A 15495-nucleotide genomic window follows, 5' to 3' on the forward strand; every position below is an offset into this window, starting at 1 on the left:
TTTTTTTGATGGGGGAGGAGGTTGGTGGAAGGGTTCAAACAGGCAGAGAATACTGCGTTAACATGGTGGTTGTTAGAGGTGGACTGAGGGGTTACATCCAAACATTTGGGGGAAGCGGTGGCCAGTTGCCAGCATGCCAGGCAAGTTTATAGAAGGGTGAGGAATTCGTGATAATATTCAAAGCTGCCAGATGAAGGAATTACTTTTCACTGCAAACCGTTTTTCTAGGGCTAATTGCTTATATCAGGGGCACCTGCAGGCTGAGGTTTCAACTCCTTTGAGTCGGTTTTGCAGGCACGCTGCTGCTGATGGCACATACGCGGTAGGCAGCAGCAGCAGGGACAGGCTTTGATGCCAATTTATGTGAAAAAGAGAAAGGGAATATGTGAAAGAAGCAATACAAAGGGAGGAGGTTGATTTTTTTCCCCCAGAGTCAGACAGGAGTTTTTCTCTTGTTCAAAGTAATGTACTCAAAAACTGCTGCCAGCTTGGCCTCTGTCTTGGCTTGTCTTATTTTCCTCCTTGATCTAGGAAAGACCTAAACTCCTCATGCCAGTCATCCTCTCATGCCTGTGCTGGGGCTCTCAAGCACATGGAGCTTCTGGAGAAGGTGGTGGATGCGGTCTGGGATTTCCTTGGAGGGATTTCACCAGCTGACATGGGGAGGGAGACTCTTGCGTGGCTGCACTGCTCACATGCTCCTGGTGGAAAACAGAGGGCCTTTTTGTTGAGTGCGATTGTAGGGGAAAGCAGGCCCTGGGCTGAGCGGTTGCTTGCCTGATAGGAGAAGCCCCAGTCTGGAATAGTTCAGGACCTTGGATGCTCGTTTGAATTGGTCTTTAAGAAGGACTCATCAGTTCTTAAGTCCTCCCAGCAGAAACTTGGCACTGAAACTATTGGCTTGTGAAATAAAGTAGAAGATCCAAACCAGCATTTGAGTGGGCTGCAAAGCCTCTTTGGACAGATCTCTTCTTTTGGTTGGGAATTTCATCTTCTTAAAGATAAAATTTTGAGCTGAGGCAGAGGGGAACGTGCTCCTGTGAGATGCTTCCCAAAGCAGTCCTTTTCCCTGAGGTGCCCAGAGGCTGATTTTGCAATCAGGTCCTTCGTTCCTTTGGGTTTCAAAGGGCTTTGCCGTATCTGGTGGGAGGGAGCGGCCCTGTGCTCCGTGGGGCTGTGCAGCCCATACCAGCGGAGGCTCCAGGCTGCTCTCCCATGGCTGCTGGAGACACGTCATGCGGCCTCGGGCTCCTGATGCTTTCCTTGATGGTTCCTTGTCGTCATTATCCCACATTCCTTCTGGTTGCAGAACATGCTGTTATTATTGCTTTGTGCCGGGACTGTCTCCTGTCCCTTTTTACAGGCCAATCTGGCCCTGTTTGCTCTTGCCTCTAAAACAAAAGCAAATTAGCGCTGCAGAAGCTGAATTACTTTGTTTATGTTATGGTCTGTCAGAGGACCCCACGCAACCCTTGCGCAGCTCCCCGAGAACCAGCGAGCAAGGAGACATGATAAGTCAGTCAAACCCTCCTGACACCCTGGCTTGATCCACAGCTTCCCGAAAGGAATTTAAATTAGTTGCTCTGCGGGGAACCAAGGCTGGGGAGTGATCTCTGCAGCCCCTCCGTCACTTGTGGCACTTCAAGCACGCCTGTAGCATACAGAATTAGCAATTTTTTACAGTAAATTGTAGCTCACAATTCAAACCTGACAGCTGTCAATGAAATTTGCTGCTGAAAACTGATCTTGAGCACATTGCCTTCTGGTTAGTCTGTCCATGCTCCCTTGGCCAGGATGTTTATAATATTCAGGGAGTCTCTCATGTTACTTAGTGCAGTAATGTGGCTCCACGAATAAAAGCCATTTCCAGTCTGTCGGTATCACATGTAACAAATGAGATCTGCTAAATGCGCTTGTCACCAGTGGTAGGAACAGAAGAAACAGAATTGCGCTTGTTGCTGTAATGATTCTAAGTGATAATGAATGATATTTTTGTATGTTTGCAAATGAGTGTCTGATAGCTGGTGCCAGAGTGGGAGATATGGCTTGGCTGATCTCGCTGTTTTTGTAATTTCTAAACAGAAACAAGAATTAGAAAATTACTTTGTGGTGGAGTGCAAATATGTATAACATAAGTGTAAAGACTGCGGTGCAGCACACGTGTATCTATCTTATACATATGCAAATCCCAAGACTCGCAGTAAAACCATTATAACGTGTGATGGCATCAGCACTAATTAGCTCAAGATCCAGTCTGTTCCTCTCTGCCAAAGTAAACTGGAGTTATCTCAGTCTCTGATTTCGTGTTTCCTCCTTTCTCTTTCACGGGAGGAATGTCTCTGTCACAAGGTATTATATCCTGAATGGAAAACGTCTTTGAAAACTCACAAAACATTTCAAATTAAAATTCTAAAGTCTTTTTTGCTATTAACTTATTATCTACACATCATCCGACAGCTTTAATACTAGCTGCGGACCAAATATTTAAAGCATTTTGCCCATAAATGGGAAACAGTCGGTGTGCAAATGCTGTAGAAATGAAGGCTTATAAAATGTAATGGGAACAGAAAGGAGAAAACTAAGTTAGCAGAGAAATTTTAACTATGGGGCACATTGCTTTCAGGACCAACACGTGAAGGAAAACTGTCCAAGCCAAACATGACCTGCGGGAGCTGTGTCAGGGCCCGGTGGTGGAACATCACCCTGTGCTTCCAGCCCAGCAGCTGTTTGTCGAAAGGAAACGTGGGAAGGAGAGCAGAGACACTGCGGGTGCGTTTGCTAGCGGCTCGGACCCACGGGCCTGCGGCGGCTGCGTGGACGTGACGGCAGCGTGGACGCCGCCGCGGGCCCGAGCCGGAGGAGCGTCCCGGGCCACGAGCGTGGTGCGGAGCCGGTGGGACGGAGACCGCAGCCGCACCCCGCTTTCAGCCGAGTTGCTGTTAGCTCCGCGCCGCATCAAGCCCAAACGTGGGTTTTTCATAACCTTGGAAAAAAAACCCAAAACCCGGCTGGGGTGAAACTTGTGGCATCCCGGGTGTTGCAACATTTGTGCATCCTGGCACGGCCGCGGGTGTCGGGAGCAGAGAAGCCGGGGGGCTGGCGGCGGCGCCCTGCCGGAGGCCCGGCGGCAGCGCCCCGAGCGCGGGGCAGCAGGCGCAGACGGGGCGGACTCAGCCCCGCTTCGTTTTGACTCTGCCTTTCATCCTGAAGCCTTTGCAAGGGCTGTTTATTCATTAAACACGGCTCTGCCAAGCTTGCAGCCAGAGCCATTACCTTTGCTGACGAAACCCGGCGTCGCTGCCTCCGTAAGGGGGCTATTTCCGCGGAGCCCACCCTCGGGGCCCCGGCCAGCCCCGAAACTAACGCAGCGAGCGATGGCCGTCTCGGCAGAGCCCCGGGCAGCCCCGCACTGAGCGCCCGTCACTGCATTAAGCGGGGCTAGCGGGCCGCACCCCCCCCGCCCCGCCGCCGCCGCCGCCGCCGCCGCCGCCGCCGCCGCCGCCGCCCGGGGGCGCCGCGCCCGCCGCCGCCGGGGGGCGTGGCCTGCGCGGCGTGGGCGGGGCACCCCGCCCGCCTCCGAGCGGCGCGGCCAATGGGACGGGGCGGGGCGGGGCAGGGGGCGGGGCGCGGCGGCCCGGCCCGCGCCCGGCGCCGGCGGTATTTACGGGGCGGGAGGCGCCGCCGCTGTGCCAGTGAGGCAGCGCCCGCCGGGCCGCAGCGTCTCCGCCGCCGCGCCTGCCGCCGCTCCTGGGGACGGGGCCTCCGCCGCGGAGGAAGGAGGGGAAGGCGGAGAGCCGCGGCCGTCCCGTCCCCCCTGCCCGCCGCAGCGGTGGCCGCGCAACGGCTCTGCCCGCGGGCGAGCGGCTCCTCGGTGCTCCGGCGGGGCGGGCGGCGGCGTCTCGGCCGTGCCTGCGCTGCGGGCTGTGGCGAGCCGCGCCGCGGGTCGGTCGGGCGGGTAAATGGATCGCCATTCCAGCTACATCTTCATCTGGCTGCAACTGGAGCTGTGCGCCATGGCCGTCCTGCTCACCAGAGGTGAGACCGCGGCGGGGGACCTGCGGCCGGGGCGGCCCGAGGGGGCGCGGGGTCTGCGGGGAGCCGCGCCGGAGGAAGCGGGGCGCCTGAGGGGAGCCGGGCGCGGGGGGCCTGAGGGGAGCCGGGCCCGGGGCAGCCGCTGAGGCGGCGGCGGTGTCAGGGCGGCGGGGCCGGTGCGGCGGCCGCCCCCCAGGCGAGGCCGGCGGGAGCGGGTGGCGGAGCCCCTCGCTGAGCCTTTGTTGGCGGGCGGTGGCGGGGAGCCGCCGGGGCTGCGCCCTCCCGTCCCGTCCCTCCCCTCCCACCTGGCCGCCGGCGTGGGTCAGCCGGAGCGCGGCGGCCCGCGGTTGTCCAAGCGGGAGCGGCGGCCCGGCCCCGGGCGAGCCCGCGGCGCCGAGGGGCGGCCGCGCCCTGCCCTGTCAGCCCGGTGCCGGGGCCCGGGGAGCGCCCTCCCGGGGCAGTGGCGGCCCGCTGGCTGCCCGAGGCCGCCGTGCGCCGGGGAGGAGGTTAGAGGGTAAGTTAGCGCGGCGGCGATGTGCGACGGTATTTATTTATTTTGGAAGGCAGGCTGTAATTAGCCCTAAATAACAGCCCTTGCAGCGGGCAGGGGGGAGCCTGCTGGCCCCATCAAAGCGGGCAGAACAGGGAGTGACTGAGTGATGTGAAGTCGCAGATACTGAAACTATGTGCCTGATAATGATATAATTAGGGGATCACAGACTTCTGGCTGCTGTTGACTTCAAAAGCTTTAAGAGAAGCCTGCAGTCTCTCCTGTAGCCATCTTGACTAAAAGCAGACATTTTTCTTTAATAGCTGCATACAGTAACAAGAAAGAGGAGGGAACAGAAGGGCATTGTTCACTGTTTCAAAATACTAAATACCCTTTCTGGCCTTTTGCATAGCACAGGAAGAAACTTTATGCATTGACAGAAATGCAGTTTTAATACAGTAATACAAAGTCCATCCTGTTTCACTGAAAATGTGGCTTTAATTAAAAAGCAGTTGAATTAACCTGATGACTAGCCTGTCAGATTTTGTTTATGAGATTGTCTTAGCTCAATAAAATGTAGAATTTTAAGCGTGATTGTATAAACAGTTAAAATGGAAGTATGTGTGTTGTTTCACTTTCTTCCCGTGCCGAGACTCACGAAAGGACTGTCAGCTCTGGTGCTGTTCCTTGTTCGCATCTTATTTTTAACTTTCATACAGTGAGAAAACGATTAAAATTATTTTTTCAGAGAGGGTAGGGGAAGACCTCACATAGAATGCTTAGAAAATGATTGAGTCTTTTTTTTTTCCATAGCACGCTGCATGACAGTGTGTGTGAATTCACGAAAAATTAGGTTACTTAGCCTAAAAGCCCAAGGGAATTGGGCTGGAGACAGTGAGACACTCCATCATTTGGCTTCTATTAAGCAGAGTTATTAAAGAGCAGCGGGAACTTCAAGGCCTGGAGCCTGCAGTAGCATTTTGGGGAAAGTATTAAGGTAGGCTGAAGAGGGGAAGCTAACTTGGTCAGGGTGATTTTTAACGTCTTTCAGAATACTTTTTAGGTATGGGGTGGTAGGAAGCATCATAAGAAGGGGTGGCAGTGGGGAAGCCTGTAGATAGATATATATTTTTTTTTTTTTAAGTGCAGACTGTAGAAGGAAGACATCTGACAGTTCAGTTGACTTTGAAAGCCTTGGTGCTGCTGCGATGGCAAGTACACCAGGCACATTAGAAGTAGTTTTAAGTTCACTCTTCTATGGATGGCTCCAAAATCTGGCTTCCTCCTAAACCTTGGATCGATGGCACATTGAATTATGTTTGAGTTGAAACTTGCCTAGAAAGAGTACATTTTCCCTACAGCACAGGACACATAATTTGTACCAGAGCAGTTTGGAGAGCACAAAATGAAGAGTTTTATGAAGGGAACTTTTTTATCGCTTCCTTCAGAAATTTTTGAGGTTTCCTGAGAGATTTTTCATAGAGCCGGTAGAGGATTTTCAGTCTAAGTGTTTCCCCTTTTGACCGCATGTTGGATTGCATGCAAAATTGAGGAGGGGCAAGGGGGAGCTTTTAGCCTCACCATTTCACCCCATTTAATAGCTTTACATTTGACGTGAGAGACATTGACTCTAGCTAACAGATTAATTATAAACTGCACTGTTTCTGTTTTACAATACTGATTAAAAAAACCTTTTTGCATGAATGGCTACTTAAAGAATTTTTCTCTTTCTGGAGAAATTACAAATAGTTGCCCAGTTTCACACAGTAAAAACCTTCCTGACTGGGAGAGTTAGATGGTAATGGTTCTAGCTAATAGCTTTATAAGGTGTTAGTTAAACCTTTTAAATTTTGGCACAGTATTGAGAGGTAATAAACAATTCAGCAGTTCCGATTTTTTTTTCATTTGTCACACAAATATTTAAACCTAGTATTTTTGTTGTGTGCTTGCGCCCAGTTAAAAGAAGTGTTACCTTTATAAAAATAGAATGCTGTTCCTGTAGTAATGGTTTAAAATGTAGATGTGACTTCCTTATAGGACTGAAGGTGTGTATTGCTTTTAAAACTGGGATTTCATTTTAAATGTGGCTTAATGCAACTCTTGACAGCGAGCATACGTAGCTATAAAATGGTCTTGTTAGTTATTTAACTTGGAAGAAAAGACACTGTGATCTTCCTCGCTTCCCCCCACCCTCCCCCAATCCCTGTTTTAGTGAAATGTTCTTGCTTTAATTCAAAGGACTATAGTACTAGTAATTAAAACAAGTGCCCCGAGGCATTTGCAGGGATTAAGGTTACAACGAGGTAGGCACTGTGTGGTGATGCTCTCATGGATTTACAGTCTAGAAGAGTACCCCAAAACTGGCACTGAGTTTGGTTGTGTGATGCTTCTGGCTTATAAGAGTACCTAGCAAGGTGTCCTTAAAGGACCAAATTCTTATCTTTCTTGCACAATTTTTATTTTTTAGGTGAAATCAGATGCTACTGTGATGCTGCACACTGTGTTGCAACCGGCTATATGTGCAAATCTGAGCTTAGCGCCTGCTTCTCCAGACTGCTTGATCCTCAGAATACACATTCCCCGCTTACTCATGGCTGCTTGGACTCTATTGCAAGCACAGCTGATATCTGCCAAGCCAAACAAGCACAAAACCACTCTGGCACCACCACCATGTCCACATTGGAATGCTGTCATGAAGATATGTGCAATTACAGAGGACTACATGATGTTTTGTCTCCTTCCAGGGGCGATACTTCAGGTAGGACAAGGAAGCTTCAGTGAAATCTCTCTTCTGGCCATCAGGCTGTTGATAGTCAAAACCTTGTATGTCTGCTGTTGATTTAGTTGTTAATGTAGGTAGAGACACCAGGGGGAGAGAAGTGGGTGGCTGGATGCAGGGGAGCAACTCTGCTGAGTAGCTGCTTCTTGTCTGCGTTAAGATTAGAGGTCTGTCTTGCCAACTTGACATTGCTTCTAGGAAGCAATGACAGTGGTGTTCCCAGTTAAATCAGCTATCAGGGTAAGAAATGCCATGTTATAAACAGCCTGAGCCAGAAGCTCATCTTTTTCTTTATAGGAGTATTTTCTGCAGATACTGCAGAATGTGTAGGTGTGGCTCCTTAACTTATCAGTGTGGTGTTTAAGGGAGTTGCTTGCATATAAACCAGTTGTTGATACTGAAATAAGCTTTGCATCTTTCTCCTTGGCAGGACAAGGGAGCAGATATCAACATGACAGCAGCAGGAATCTCATCACCAAGGTGCAGGAATTGACCTCTTCGAAAGAGTTATGGTTCAGGGCAGCTGTAATTGCTGTTCCGATAGCTGGTGGGCTAATCTTGGTGCTCCTTATCATGCTGGCCTTGCGGATGCTCAGGAGTGAAAACAAGAGACTGCAAGATCAACGACAGCAAATGCTCTCCCGTTTGCACTATAGTTTTCATGGACATCATTCGAAAAAAGGGCAGGTGGCAAAATTGGACTTGGAATGCATGGTGCCTGTGACTGGTCACGAGAACTGCTGCATGACCTGTGATAAAATGAGACATTCAGACCTCAGCAATGATAAAATTCTTTCGCTAGTCCACTGGGGAATGTACAGCGGACATGGGAAGCTGGAATTTGTATGACCAATTATTTTTTAATCTGAGCTAAACTCACTCTCTGAACTCTTGAAGGCCTTTGGGTTCTGCTGGACAGGAGCACTTTATCTTAAAACAAAAACTCTCATAAATCATCTTTGAGAAACAAAGGACCTCTGCAAACAGAATCTTGGATATTTCTTCTGAAGGATTCCAAAAGTTGTCTTATTTGCACAGAGTAAAATACACTCAAATGTATTGTTTGCTTTAAAGTTATAAAAGCAAAAATTAGAAGTTGTAAACACTGTCACCAGGGTTAACTGAACTGTAGGGAGCTGAGAACTGAGTTATTATAATAAACTGTATGCAAGCTCCTATGTTTCCTGACTTATTGTAAAGATTTTTTTTAAATATATATATTTTGTCTGAAACTTGCTTGTGACTTTTTGTTTTGGAAAACAATTTTGGGGGGGGGGGCTGACAGGAAACAAATCAGGGTGGTATGCGTGGTAATGCTGTGCATAACAACTAGATTCTGAAAACAAGAGTCTATTTTCCTACTCTGTGAGGGAAATTAGGTGGTTATTCCAGAACGAGGGTGGCAGCTTTGTTTAATACTTCAAGTAGCAGCGAACCCACATCCTCAATTCTTGGCTACTGCATTTTGCTCATAACCTGGGTGAATTCTTCTGCAGCTCTGTGCTAACTAGTGCTTCCTCTCCCTGTGCAAAACATGCAGAAAGTGGGTCCTAATTCTTTATAGCTGGTTTTCCTCCCTCGTTTCACAATTCTTGTTTTCTGTGATCTTTTTTCCTTTTGTACCTTTTACTTTCAAATTTTTGGGAGGGGGAGAGGAAGGGGAGGGGAAACCCCAAAACCACAATGCCTGTTCTGCTGTGTATTTTTTTTTTTTTTTTTCCTGCTGATGACCCCTCTGGGCACACTGGAGAACATCTGCCTTGCTCTTCTATAGTGTAACTCTGTATCACATGCTGCTGCTTTTGTGTGGGACGGAAGAATCAACAGCCTACTCACTTTAATCTCTGGCTCCTCCTTTATGATACTCTTGAGTTAGGTGGCTTTTCTTCCCTGCCAGTATTTGTGCGCTTGGTTGTTTCTTACTCCTTCAGCTAGTTGGCTTTACTTGATCATTTCATTTATTCAGTGCCTAGTTGCTAAAAACAAACAAAACCCCTGGATTATCCAAGGAGCTTATTGGATTTATTTTTTTCTTGCTTTATTAGACTGTGTTGCAGTAATCAAAGTAGACTTGCTGAAAAGGCAGATGCCACATCATGCTGAAAGAAGGGTCCAAAATGCTACTGCAGGAGATAAAACTTGGCGAGAGTCTAGTGGTCACCTATGTTTTAAACAGCTTTAGAAATGCTTCTGCCTCCTCTTGTTCTGGTTGTAAAGTTGAGCCTCTGCTACCACCAGTGAAAAGGGGATGGCACAAATGGGGTTACAACAGCCTTGCGGCGATGCTCTGATCTGGTATGCTGCTTACTGCGGTAGACTGCTTCGGGCTGTGCAGCCTGAAATGCAGAGGGGTGTAAGCCGGGGAAAGCTGCCCCTTGAAGTCACAAGCTGGTGTTTCTGGAAGTGCACTCAAACTCTGTGGTAGACTTGTTGGAGATCACTTGGTCACTTGGCTGTGCAAACAGAGGTATTGATACTGCAAACTCACCCATACAGTTAAACACTCGCACCGGCCGAGTGCGGTGAGAGCCTTGGGAATACTGAGGTCCCACCATGCCCATGTCTGCAGTATTAAAGTGTAGTTTAGAAGGATTAGTCTCATCTACGTGCCTCACGCTGCTGACTCTTCTTGCTTCCTCAAAGTGCCTGGAGAGTTGCTTTTAATGCAGAGAATGATGTTCTCTGATTTCTACCTTTTTCTGCTGCTAAAGTTGAATAAGAAATTACGTGGCTGCAACTGCTGTTGGAACCTGGCCTGTGGTCTTCTGGCTGACCTTTCAAAGTGCTGCTTTCCTATAAGAGCTCTGCCCTTCCTTTGCACTGATCCGAAAGTCTAGGGCAGTTGTCTGCTCTGCCAAGTGTATTATTTTGGGGAATGATTGGCTGGGAACTCGGTGCTGAAAGAGACAAACCTGAAATACTGTCTGTCAGGAGCAGCTGCACCAGTAGTTCGGATGACTAGACAAGTTAGAAGACCTGATGGCTAAACCTTTTCAAGTGCTTTCTCCAGAAATCTGAGGGAGCGGTTGTATAGGCATTTAAGCGTCCTGTGACCTTCACCACTCATTTGCTGCTGATTTGAATACATAAGGGCCTATTTATGCTTGCCATTAAAAGGCTAGTAAGACCAGGATACTCTAATTGGCCCCTTGCTGTGGAGATGCTTTAAAGAAGAAAAGAGATTGTTTGCCTTCCCCTGCAGTCCTGGGAGCGGGGCTGCTGGGGCAGCACTGGGGTTAGCGCTGCCGTCTGCTGGGGCTGCTCCGTTACCTGGTGCGGTACCTATAGTTTAGGAGTGGTAGCTGATACAGCCTAGAAGTTTCTGGGCTGTGAGTCTTCCAAGGTTAAAACGTGGATTTTCAGTTTATTTTAAAGCCCGTATATTCAGGAACCTATGCTATGAGCTCTGGTGTCTGTCTGGCAGCAGCTATGTGAGTTAGGGAACAAGCCCCAGATCAGTGAAGCTACTGACTGCAGAGTCCGGAGGGTGTCGGAGCAGGCGGTAACCATCTGCGTCCCTAGTACGTATTTCTGTAGTGGCTGCTTACGTCACCTGCAGACCTCAGCAGCGCCAGCTGTCCATTACACTTCTTAGAAAACCTGTATGCCTGTGACAAAGAGGGACCTTAGCGATGTTCCTCCACGGGCTTCCCGGCTGCGGGTGCCGTACTGGTGTGGAGCAAGGTGGTCTTAGGCACCCACTGCGCGCAACCTAGCGAGGCAGGGAGCAAACATGAATAGCTGAAGAGCCTGGCCAGAGGCTGGAGGCCGAGGAGGTGAGACAGTAAGCGATGGCTATCCTTTTAAAATGCATTTGACTTCAGAGCCTGGATTTGTCATTGTGCTACGCACTCTCAGATTTCCCCTGCAGACAGTAACAAACACTCCTTTCTTTGAAACTGCTGCAAGTCTTGGAGTGTAAGAAGGACAACCCTCTCTATTTCTCACTGAAAAAGTCTCTCGTATTGGAATAAACGAAATCAAACGTCCAAGATGTAATTTAGCGTCCCCCGTGCCTCTCGCTTTCCCTGATTCTTTCCTCAAAACAATAATGGTTGTGGCTTTTCTTAGGTCTCTGCTGCTCCCGGCTTTGAGAGCCGCTGGGTTGGTATGTCTCCTCTTAACTCCTGCTGAACTGATTCTATTAAAACCCCCTTACTCCACAGGGGGCTTGACCTTTTTCTGAAATACCAAATGCGTCTGCTTTGGAAATCACAAACTTCTCCTCCTCTGAAGAGCTTGTAAATCTGGTTTCAATATTGGGTGATTACAGGCTGTGTGGAGAGCTTGAAAGTAAGCAGCCACTTCTGGTAGCAGAGTGCTGGAGCTGGGCTGCCTGAGCTGAGCTGCGACTCTCATTTTTCACCCCAGTGTGTGTTTAGCGTAAAGCCACTGACGCCAGCAGATTCACCCCGGATTAGCGGTCGGGTGACTGGCCAGGCTCTGGTCGCAGGGCAGCTTACCTTCTCTTATCAGGACCCTGGAATCCAGTTGTTGTTGTACAACCACTTGCTCTGTTGTAAATCCAGCGATCTCATTGCAAGTGGATGCTGCCCTGGAGGGCAAACACCTAGAAAAGCCTGGGGAAAGAGTAAGGTTTTTCCTTAGGTTTAATGGATGCATCTGCACCTTCCCTTGCTACTGTTGTGATCGTTAAAGCAACGCATGAACAGGGAAAATACATTGCCAGGCTGCCCGTGTGGGCCGGGATGTGCCTGTTAGCTACTGGTCAGTGGGGTTCCGCAGGGAATACATGAAAGAAAAATTTGGCCTTCTCATTGAAAAGAAGGGGGATAAAAAGATTATCTCCCAAGGAAAAAAGATTGATGGTCAAAAAGAGACCTCCATAATAAGGCACAAGTTGAGTGAATGAAAGAAGAAGGTCTCTGAAGGAGGCAAAGCTGTCTTTATTTCTTTTTTCAGATGCTTTCCCACGTGGAGATCAATGGAAGCACGTTTGTTTTATTCCAGTGGCTGGTCACTTTGCAGGAAAAATCTCTTTCTTGTTTTGATTCTGGGAGTTACTAGGGTAAATGGTCTTTTGGATCTGTCACTGTATTTTATTTCTGGAAAAAAAAAGTTGTGGAGAGGTGCTGTAAAATTACGGTTATCTCTTGGGAGGGGCCCAGTGTCTCCAACATTATGAATTCTGGCTCCCTCTAAATAAACAACCAACCTCGTTTTCTTTGTTTCACCTCTAACCCTCGTCTGCAGCCTTTACAATCCCAGGGGGTGAATCCTGAAGTAAAACAAACTGCAGGGGAAGGAAGACAGGAGGGAGCCGCGGTGCCTGCAGATTAACAGAGCCTTCTGCTCTCCAGCCAGCCTTGACAAAAGGATTCAATCCTGAACTGACCTTCAGGGGGAAAAGCAAAACAAAAACCACCTTGACTTGAACTTTCAAGACTGTAGGAGTTCAATGCTTGGTTTGATGTCTCCTAAAGGGAGCAGGGAGTTAGAAATGCCAAACACCTGTCTCGCAAACCCAGATCCTAACAAGTTATCAGGAAATCTGAGCCCCAAATGAAATGGCTTTGAAAAATTCAGGATTTGCTCATCACTGTTTCCAAGTCATCCGCTGTTGCTAAAAGGGCCTAAAAATGTGCTTTTGCTTCCCCAGTGTGATTCTCTAGGCAAATATATAACATCCAGTTAAGCAAATAATGAGTTCTGTCGAAATATCAATATTTAGACACAACTTTTCACTGAATATTTCCGCCTGGAAGCAGGTCCTGCCCCACAGCCCAGCCCTGCTCCCTTCCCTGCAGGCGCGAGGGCAGAGAACAAGTCAGCTCTGACTTTGTAAACAAAGAGGCTGGCATGAATTTAGGGTGCAAATTTCTTTTTTAAGCAGTTTTTCTTAAAACTGGAATGTTAACGTGCTTTCCTCTTTCTAGTAATCACATTAGTATAATACAGCACCAGCTGTGCAGTTGGGAAAAGCTAGTGAAATGTAGAATCTCCTTCCCTTTGGCTATCACTGGCTGCATTTAAAAAATACTGATTTGAGACAGCTTGTTAGGAACGGAGCCTCTTCTTTATTTGCTTTTTTACCTATTAGATTAAACTTTCAGGATAGTGTCTGTGGAGCAGCAGGGGGATGAGCGCTTGCCTTTCTTTTAATTACATTTCCATTTCTAAAAGGAGGGCAACCAAAAAAAGGTAAAAGTGGCATCATGATGAACTTTTAGCATCTCTGCGACAGAGGCTGCGGGCAGCGGGGGACCATCAGCCCGGCAGTGCTGGTGGCGGTAGCTGGTGTGGCCGCCGTGCGCCAGGCTGGTCTCTGCTTTTGGGATCGTTTCACCCTAACGGCCTGCGGGTTACGGAGGTAAATCCCCTTCTTGTCACTCGGGAGGAAAATATTGGTGCAGTACATCTCCTCCTGGCACTTGGCTGTGACAACGGGGAGGGACGAACAGCGCAGGGTCCTGCCCAGGCGGGGCAGTGGGGCTGTTTGTATTTGTGTGCAAATCAGGGCTTGTGTCAAGCAGGTTGCTTTGAAATGCTCAATTTGTTTAGTTCTGGCTGTGAAGTAGCTATTTCATCAGTGGAAGAAGATTTATTAACCAATTTTTTACGGCTATCAACAATGGCTTAGCTCCAGCAGGGTCCCCAGCATTTTTATGAAGTGCAGTGGGTTCCAGAGGCAGAGGTGTTTTCTATTGTTCTGGTATTTTAACCCAGTGAACTAAGGCCTCTATCCTGCAAATACTTAAGGATGTGCATAATTCACTCCGGTCCCAGGGCTGGTGTTTTGTCACGGCGGCTGGTGGGGTTTTGCTGAGCTCCGTGCTGGGCATCTGCAGCCGCAGCGGGCCGGTTGCTGGGGGGCTGCAGCAGGCGCCGGGGGGGTCCCTCCTGCCATGGCATTTGCTTTGTTAAAGCCTGGTGGGGGGCGTTGAGAGTTAATGCCACAAAGCCAGCGTTCAACCATGCTGCCGGTGGCCATCGGGTTGGTGTTTTCCCCGCAGCGGTGGCCCGGCTGCCCTGGCTGGGGGTGGCAATGAGGGAGCGAATGCCCACGCTGGACATGATTTGGGGTGCAAATTAGCATGGATGTGTGTTTATCAGGGGCAGCCTCTCACCCGGCTCAGGAGCCTTGTGCTGGGCTGCAGGCGTTTCTTCCCGCAGGTGGTGTGGGGGGAGCACCCCAACAGCACGAAGGAAAGGAGGGCTGTGCTCGCGGGGTGCTGGGCTGGCTCCGCTGCACGCTGAGACTGTGCTCAGGAGGGGGCACGTTTTAAAGGTTTTGAAGTCATACCTGGTTTAGCTTCCCAAACCCTAAGCAATGCTCCCCGGCAAATCCACACCATCCCTGGCCTGTGCTTATGGGCACCTCACTGGCACGTGAGCCCCAGGCCAAGCCGTGGCTTTATGTGACTGATTTCCAGCCGTGGGGTGATGCATTTCCATCCTCCCACCCCTCCAGGTGGGAGCCCTGTGCTCTCTCCCGAGCACAGTCATGGCGCAAGTGAGAGCAGCATAAAGAAGCAAGTGCAGAAGCGCGGATGCTTCTGCAGCAATCTCGCTGCTGGTGGGATCGCTCTTTTCCATTTCTCTCTGCAAAAAAGTTTCCATCACCTATGGCCTTTTATTATTTTGCACACAAGGAATGACAACATGATTGCTAAGCCTGCAGCAGACCAGCTCTCGAAGGCTACCAAGTGCCCAAAGCTGTGCATTCAGATGTAATTCACCTCCTTTGCGCACATGCATGATGGTGAAGAATTACGTGAACGCATGCAATGGTTTTCCCACAAAACCTCCTCCTCAAATCTCCCTCCCTGACCACCTGGGCCCCCGGTCTGGCTGGCTGCAATCTCTCTTCAGCTCCTCATCAGCAGCGATGCCCCTCTCCGGCTGCCTCCCTCCCCTGGATGCCTTTTCCCGACCTCTCCCCGCAGGGCCGGAGGCGCAGGGGGGCCCTGCCTGCGCTGGAGCAAACTCTCCCTGGCAACAGGTACCGTTCCCAGCCTCCCTAGCTGTTATCAGTCTGCAATAACCTTTCCCTTATTTGATTTTTTTTTTTCCCTAGGGGAACTGTAAGGGACAGCCACAACTATGTTTCTTCCAACCCAATTCCACCTGCCTGCTCGCCGGTGGGAGGGCGGATGGGAGCGTGGTCCCCCCATGATGGGCTCCCGGGTGGGTGAGCGGAGCCAACCTCTGCCAGCCTCCACCGATGAGTGGA

General features: G+C 49.7%; 1 protein-coding gene across 1 annotated transcript; it reads left to right on the top strand.

Annotated features, from left to right (window-relative positions):
- The first annotated feature begins 3688 nt into the window (after nucleotides 1–3688).
- Nucleotides 3689–8533, top strand: BAMBI (BMP and activin membrane bound inhibitor). Its single transcript, XM_087761760.1, has 3 exons — nucleotides 3689–4035; nucleotides 6990–7280; nucleotides 7732–8533. The coding sequence occupies exons 1-3, from the start codon at nucleotides 3960–3962 to the stop codon at nucleotides 8148–8150; spliced, it is 786 nt and encodes a 261-aa protein (XP_087617886.1). The 5' UTR covers nucleotides 3689–3959; the 3' UTR covers nucleotides 8151–8533.
- The last annotated feature ends 6962 nt before the right edge of the window (nucleotides 8534–15495 follow it).

This window comes from Nipponia nippon, unplaced genomic scaffold (assembly GCF_047370975.1).
Source record: "Nipponia nippon isolate SJK-2023a ecotype South Korea unplaced genomic scaffold, ASM4737097v1 scaffold_1, whole genome shotgun sequence".
NCBI lineage: Eukaryota > Metazoa > Chordata > Aves > Pelecaniformes > Threskiornithidae > Nipponia > Nipponia nippon.